Raw genomic sequence first — 8774 nt, 5'->3', positions numbered from 1 at the left:
ACAAAGATCTCCGAGCTTCACCGATGATCTAAGTTACAAAGACTAAGATATCTAGTGGTGAGAAGCTGGGGAGTTCATGCACACCGTGATACATGAGATGCACGACTTGAGTTGTATTAAACTTACATTGATTCTTTTTGTTGGATTCGCTGGTAATCTTTGGATCAGGTGTTAGTCTCTATAGGACTTACTTAGACGGGTCTTCGGGAAGGCGTTAGTTGTTATTATATTTGTTGAATATCCTGGATGTGTAGATCCATGTGAAATCTATGTGATTGCTTTATGTTGGGATTTGAAGAAGATTTAATAATTCTGAAATTGATTCATGTAATTTGATTTTCTCTTTTGATTTAATTGTGCACATTATAAAACTATATTTTCACTAGCTTACCCTTGTTTTTCTTGCTTGTTGTGAATTGCAATGACGGTACTATGTACACGAGCAAATTATCATGCAGGTGTAGGAGGTCCTAGAAAGCTTTAGGATGTTTTAAATCTTATATTGTAAATGTTTGTATTTCTATAAGTCATAATCTTTTAAATGAAATGTTTTGAAATACACAAGTTTGTACAGAAATCAGTAAAACTTGTATTGTAATAGTTAGATGTTATTTTCAGGGATTTTACATGGGTACAAGAAATGTTTATTAACAACTTCAAATAGATTTAGTGATACATATTTGTGAAAGTTTTTGTAATAATAATGACAAAATTTAATTTTATATTTTTAATTAATAGTACAAATCAATATTAGTATTTTTATTATTATTATTTAAAACATCGATTATTAATATATCTAATTTGATATTTTATGATTTTAATGATTAAAAAAATAAATTATGAAACCAATAAAAAAATTACTTGAAATTTAAAAAATGAGACATAAATTAACCTAGTTGACTGAAGAGAAGCCACAGTAAAGTCTTGCACAAGAGATTCTGGTTTCATACTAGCTTTCCTTCTTTCTTTATGTTTCGGTCGTTTTCATATTGGGCGACTTCCTCGCAAGGGAACTTCAGTCACGTCTCTATCTGCTCAATATTTTCCCACACAAGAATTGAATTGTCTAAATTCCAACATAGACCAATCAATAGTAAATACCCTTTTTAATTTCTATTTATATTTCTAAACGACCTTTACCATAACTAAATACCCTTCTTGTTCAAACACAAGGACCTCCTTCAATTCAAATTGCAGGCAAAATTTAATTACTGATAATTATTAAAAAATAGACTTTTAACTTTAACACAGTTTTATAAAATAGATTCATAAAATATAGGATCTCTAACTCACTCTTCTAGAGTGAAACTATATATAACAGGTATTTCGATAATGATAGTTTGATAAGTATTACAAATTCTATTAGAATAAATCATACCATATTAAAAAATAAATTTTAAAATTAACTTAACTTTATAAAAAATAAATTATAAAATAAAATTTATATCTATTTCTATCTTAATAATAATGAAATATATTTTTATTTTTAGTTAATTAGATTTTTCAATCAAAATAAGTAGTCTTATATATTGGGAGTCAAGCCACGTGGCCGCACCATGCTTCATTCTGACTTTTATGAGGCTAACATGCCTTCATACTTAGTACTATTTTTTATTTTCTTCTTAAAGAATCAAATAAATGGTAAACGCGTGAATTAACTTTAAACTTCACCCACAAACTCGGACGCAGAATTCAGCGAGCAAGCGCGCATGGCAGTTTCCAGGATCTATCCACAGAAAGAAAAAAGACACCACCACACTTCAAATAATCTATATTTTCCACATCTACAGTATCCCCAAAGACTTCAAATTAATTGCTTCCTCCTAACTATTTTATGCTTCTACCTTAATATTTTATTACTATAATTACTTTCTCTGCCCACACACCACTTCTGTTCAAACCACATCACACGTATGAAACCAAGACCCAACCCAAAATCAACAGCTCCTACCTTATCTTTATAAAAGATTGGAAAATCCTCTTTCCTTCAGCCACACTAGAACAAAATGGGCGCGGGGAAAGGGGCTGTTTGGATGGTCAAAGTTATAGCGGTGGTAGCAATCGCGGTGGTGGCGACTGTAGAGGCCCAACCGGAGGCCAAATTCGTGTGCAACAGCGCGAATAACTCCGCCTGTGGCGCCCTGATTGGGTACTCTCACGTGAACGGCACCACCCTGGGCGACATCCAAACCCTCTTCAACGTGAAGAAACTTGTGGACATCCTAGGCGCGAACAACCTCCCAAGCAACACCACAAAGCGCCACGAGGTGGGGCCCAGCGAGGTTGTGAAGGTGCCGTTGCCGTGCAGGTGCCTCAACGGGACGGGACTCTCGGACCGGGTTCCGCTTTATAAGATAAAAAAGGACGACACGCTGTACAACATAGCGACGACGACGTTTGGGGGTCTTGTGAAGTATCCGCAGATCACGGCGGCGAATAATATACCGGACGAGAATAATATCACCGCCGGGGCCACGATTTATATTCCGCTGCCGTGTAGCTGCGACGAGGTGGATGGGAGCAGAGTGGTGCACTATGCGCACCTGGTGGCGGCACAGAGCACGGTGGAGGGTATTGCTGAACAATTTGGCACCAGTCAGCAGATCCTCCTCACACTCAATGGCATTTCCGACCCCAAAACGCTTCAGGCCGGTCAGATTCTTGATGTTCCTCTTCAAGGTAACCTACCACTTTCATCTCATTCTCTTCCTCTTTCGATTCCTTCATATGCAAACTATGATTGCGCCTCTTTCCAAACGCATTCCCAATCCCAACCTACAATAATTTTGATTTTGTTCCTTCTAACTTTCATCCACCTTTTCTACTTACTAACTATGATTTTACTTTCTCAAATTCAAAACGATCTACTTTTTTTCTTTTCATTTTTTTAAAATTACTTAGTTTTTTTAAAAATTTAAAAATATATGATTTTAGTTTCATAAATTTATTGTTTAAAAACTGAAAGTACTTTTTAAAAAAAATATTTTAGTCAGTTGTATTTAAAACTGTGCTATATTAGTCTCTTGAATTTGTTATTTAGGAACTGGAAGTATTTTTCGAGAATACCATTTTAATTAGTGTATGTGATCTTAATATCAAATTTAATCATTTTTTAAAATTATCTTCTGATTATACAAAAAACACATTTATTTATAATATTTAATGAGAACAAAATAAATTGTCAATTAATTCTAAAATCTGTAGAAAGATGGACGAGAGTAATAAGGACTTAAAAAATATATTTTTTTTTGTCAAATGTAAGTTATTCCTCGAATTTTTTCAAAAAAACTTAAGAAATCAAAGCCACATCCACCCAACTTTTTGAAACTGCGTCGTGAACTTAATTTTTGTAGAAAGACTTCTCATTTCATTTCCCTAAAATTAAAGCTATAAATTGATTTTAGTTTATAAAAGAGCTAAATATATTTAACTATTTTTTTCTTATATTTATATTTTTTTCAAACATCTTTATTACTTTTTTATACAAACAACTTTCGGGTAGAAAATTATTATACAAAGATCCATTTGCTAGGTTTCGATTTAAATTTATTAAAACAAATGAATTATTATGTAAATTAGATACACGAAAGTTGAAATTGTTTTTTTTTGGGGTCTGGATAATGTTAATCTATTAGGATTTATCTAATCGTAGTGTATATGTAAGTATAATTAAGTTGGATAATTTATTCATAGAGTTTCAAATTGAAGTCTGATTACACGATACCACTATTTTACACAAAGAAAACATGACTACGCTACCTCCTGGTCCATTATTTACGTGTTGTCGTGTACCTGATTCATGAAGTCAATAGAAGTCCATAATGTTAATCTATTGAAAATAGTATTTTTTTTAATAATTGATTTTTTGAATAATTTTCAAACAGTTATACAGAAAGAGACGAATTGTTTTGACTGATCAGTTTTTTATATATATTCATCATTTATTTCCATGGAATAAAGATAAACTCTTTGTTATCGGTATTAAACGGATTTAAGCCTACTTAATTTTATAAAATCGATGTTTATTTTTATATACTATGAAAAATGTTTATTTCTAGAATCTTCAAACACATGATAATGTCTATCATGTCAGTCAAGTTCTGATTTGTAATCTTAAAAGTATAATAAAAAATAATATTTAGCATATAAAACAAACAATTAGTAGAAGGATGATGTAAGAGAATTTAGAATCCTATCCGAGCAATTGTAGCTTTGTGTAATCACTTAGTGGCGTAGATGAGAGATAAGGACGAATTTATATGTTGGGGTGATTGAATTTGTTGGTTGTGGCAGCTTGTTCCTCGAGTGTGAAAAATGAATCATTGGATTATCCATTGCTTGTTGCAAATTCTTCTTACGCCTATACTGCCAACGAATGCGTCAAATGCAAGTGTGACTCCAGCAACAACTACATGTGAGTGCCCCCATTTGTTTTTCACATATTATGTTACTACTTTAATTTGTGTTCTGTTGGTATTATTATATATACGTGTGATGTCATTTGTTATGTTGATTTTGTATTTAGATTACAATGCGAGCAATCCGAACTCAAACCTACCAACTGGTCTATTTGTCCTTCTGCGCAATGCTCAAGCAACGTCTTCATTGGCAACATCACTTCCCATACAGATCCCTGCAATCGCACAATCTGTGCCTATACTGGTTATACATTCCGCAATATCTCAGCAGAACTTGTAACGCAGAACACTTGTGCAGGTTAGTGCTAATAAGGACTTTAATTTCTTGTTTGTATCAAAATCCAGAGAGAAAATTGCTTGATATGCATGCATGCATAAATGTGACATTACTGACACATACCTAATGACATGCTTGGTTCTTTCTGATTGTGTTCAAATAGTGCCACCGAGTCCTTCAGGAGGATCTAGTGGTTCTGGTTCAGGAGCGCCCAGGAGCACTGTGCAAGGCTTGCTTTGGAGTAATCTTTTCATTGCTATTCACTTGGTCCTCTTTCTTGTCTATGTTTTTTAGTGAAATAAAATTTCTTTTGTGTGATTTGTAGCAAAAATGAAACACCCTACACTCCTTTAGCCATTTTTTATTTGACTAGACCACTATGTAATTTTGTGAGTTAAGATCGATCGGGTTGTGTTGCGAGTGTTGCCATAACCCAACCTTTTTATGTTTTTTCTTTACAGAGTTTGTAACTTGAATAAATTTGTTGAGAAGAATAAGAGTCATGTCTGAACTATTTTATTGTAATTAAAATAGTTCACATGTATTTTGTTTTGTATGTTTTTGTTTTGCAATGTTTACAACTTGAATTCACACTCATCCGATAATGTAATGTAATATCAGTAAGAATCCTAGAGTTCCAAAGTAAATTATGTGAGCTAAATTTTCTATAAATATCCCCATCAATAGTTTTGCTGCCCTCAGTACAAGATTTTCCCTGCTATGTATCAGAAAATGGTCTAGCTGCAAACTTTTCGTGCAGTTTGGTTCTGTTTAAAAAGCAAAATACCATATTTTGCACAGGCAAATTCCTGAAACTAAACTAGGATGTTTTGCGTCACTCATTGATGACATGATGCAATCATTTAACCCCAAAGCTCAATTTTTTTCTAAGTAAAAAACATAAAAATAAAATCCCTGCAATATTAATGGCATCCTCGTCAGTCCATTATCACAGGTTGATTACACTCGATTGCACACTAATAACTTGAGGTTTTTGGTCAAAGTCATCCATGATGGAGTGGAGACTTGCCTAATAGAAGTATTAAATTGCTCTTTTCTATTGTCATAATTTTTCTTCCATCATTATTGCTACGTACAATTTATTGTGTTACCTCACTAAAGAAGTAATAGATGGTTAAGTTGTCTCAGTCAAAAGCCTGATGGGAGGAACAAAAGCAGCCGGATTAGACTTTGTTGTTCTTTCTTCCACTGTCTTCATCTCCAACAGCCACAACACAAGCACCTTGCTCAAAGGCACCAGACATAATTATATGTTAAATACTAATATAAGAATAGTTTTGAAACACTAATAGCATTTCCAATTTAGATGCATTAATACGGGTTTTATATCAAGACTCAAATTTTAGAAGAAATTTTCTTACTGGTATGACATGGTGGGGGAGTGCTAAAATTAAGAATTAAGTCCTAAGAATAATTTTTTCAGTATAAAAACCCATATCTAAGCATTGAATGAAGTGATACTGAGTTTTAATAAGAAAATCTTACGAAATTAACTTGTAAGAGTTGTTTAAAAGTAACATGAGATAATGAGACCTATTTAATGTAGAACAATTGTTTCCCAAGAAAATTTTCAACTAATAAAATAAAAATTTAAACAGTTAGATAATAATAATAATAATATTATTATTATTATTATTACTATTATTATTATTATTATTATTATTATTAGCGGCAAGCACTCTTGCATTTTTTATTTTTATTATTTACATATATAGAAATTCTCTTTTATATATAAGTATAAATAAAAAAATAAAAAATAATTTAAAAGAAAATAAAAAAAAAGGAAAAAAAAAGTTAAAAAGTTTGTAGATTCAAGATCCAACAGAATAAAGATAACGGAGACAATGGTTGGTTTGAATGGTTGAAAAATTATACATTAAAGATGAGAGAGGGACACATAGATAATAAATGATTAAAAAATGAAGAAAAAAAAAGATAAAAATGGTTGTTGTTACGGAAGCACATCACCCCAAACTTTCCTTTTTTTTTTCGGAGTAATGTAAGCAACAACTTCACACTCGTTCACCCGTTCTTGTTGTCTTTGTGTTATTCTCTTAAACGTGTGTCTATTGCGATGTTGTTACTGTTGTGGAGATCCAAGTCTTGACGTTCTTCAAGCTCAACCTTCACGATCCCGTCGAATCTCACCGCAATATGATAATCTTGGTTTTGACTTGTTCGACCTTTTTTGATAGAAGAAAGGAACTTGCGTTTGAGAGCAAACATAGAACAAAAAGAATGACACTCCTCTTTTTTTTGCCTTTCTCCCAAAAAGATTGTGGATTAGTCACTTAAAATTAGAGTTAGAAAAGCTTGAAGATTAATTAAAAAGTGGAGAGTTAAAATATTTTTGAAACTTAAAATAATGAGTCAAAAGAGAGCTAGAGGTTAACTAAAAAGTACTAAGCCAATTATTATATAACTATAACAATTATAATTAAAGTTAAAACTAAGTAACTCAAAATTAAGTCCTTGAAAAATGACCAGCAAAGTTTTAACATTCTACCAACTAACTTTTGTTGTCATATTATAATTATTATTAATATTAATATAATTAATAATATAAAATTATTAAAATTATTCATATATTTAATAACATTAATATTATTATTATTCAAATTAATAACATTATTAATTATTATAATAACATTATTAATTATTATAATAACATTATTAATTATTATAATAACATTATTAATTATTATAATAACATTATTAATTATTATAATAACATTATTAATTATTATAATAATATTATTAAATATTATTATATTATTAAATATTATTAGTATTATTAATATCATTAAATATTATTAATATTATTCAATATTATAAGTATTATTAAATATTATTAATTATTATTATTATTAATATTATTAAGTATTATTAATATTATTAAATATTATTAAGTATTATTAAATATTATTAATATTATTAAATATTATTAAATATTATTAATGTTGTCAGTATTATTAATATTATTAAATATTACTAGTATTATTAATATTATTAAATATTACTAGTATTATTAATATTATTAAATATTACTAGTATTATTAATATTATTAAATATTATTAGTATTATTAAATATTATAAATAGTGTTAATATTATTAATATTAATTATAATATTAATTTTATTAATATTTTTATTAAAATTATTTATATTATTATTACTAATATTATTAATTTATATATTTAATATCATTAATACTATTAATATTACCAATACTATTATTATTATTAATAATAATAGTATTCATATTATTAATATAAATCTAATAATATTATTTATATTATTATATTAATATTATTAATTTTATAATATTAACAATATCTATACTTATTAGTTATGATTATTATTATTACTAACGGAAACACAGAAACTCTTGTGTCTGTACATCCGTATTTTTTAGTTTTTATTTTTATTATATATATATATTTATTTAAATATAAATTCATGTGTATTTGTATGTATATGTATAGATTTATGAATATTAGTTATGATTTTATAATTATTCATTTGATAATAATATTTTTAATATTATGTATATAATTATTATGATCATAGTTAGTAGGTAATAGAGATCCGTGGATAATAGTTCGTAGGTAATAGAGATTCGTGGGTAATAAATATTTGTGAGTAATAGTTAGTAGGTGATAGAGATCTGTGAGTAATAGTTAGTAGGTGATAGAGATCTGTGAGTAATAGTTAGTAGGTGATAGAGATCTGTGAGTAATAGTTAGTAGGTGATAGAGATCTGTGAGTAATAGTTAGTATGTAATAGAGATCCATAGATAAAAGTTGGTATGTAATAAGATTTTTGTGAGTAATAGTTGGTAGGTAATGCTGAATTTACCTACAGATTCAAATTTGTGGTAATATCTGTAGGTTCGTGGATAATATCCATAGGTAATGTTGTCCGTACGTAATATCCGTAGGTAATACTGAATTTACCTACAAATTCAGATATAGTGGATAAAAATCCGTAGATAATACTGATTTTTTTATAGTGTATACCAATTTTTTAATCAATAACAAAATGACAAAATGACCCA

At 29.2% G+C, this 8774-nt stretch overlaps 1 protein-coding gene across 1 annotated transcript; it reads left to right on the top strand.

The window, feature by feature from the left end:
* Nucleotides 1–1549: 1549 nt before the first annotated feature.
* LOC137811687 (lysM domain-containing GPI-anchored protein 2) lies at nt 1550–5251 on the top strand. Its single transcript, XM_068613516.1, has 4 exons — nt 1550–2679; nt 4294–4414; nt 4526–4716; nt 4859–5251. The coding sequence occupies exons 1-4, from the start codon at nt 2007–2009 to the stop codon at nt 4987–4989; spliced, it is 1116 nt and encodes a 371-aa protein (XP_068469617.1). The 5' UTR covers nt 1550–2006; the 3' UTR covers nt 4990–5251.
* Nucleotides 5252–8774: the final 3523 nt, after the last annotated feature.

Source organism: Phaseolus vulgaris, chromosome 2, assembly GCF_000499845.2.
Source record: "Phaseolus vulgaris cultivar G19833 chromosome 2, P. vulgaris v2.0, whole genome shotgun sequence".
NCBI classification, from domain to species: domain Eukaryota; kingdom Viridiplantae; phylum Streptophyta; class Magnoliopsida; order Fabales; family Fabaceae; genus Phaseolus; species Phaseolus vulgaris.
This window is presented reverse-complemented; position numbering and strand designations above follow the sequence as displayed.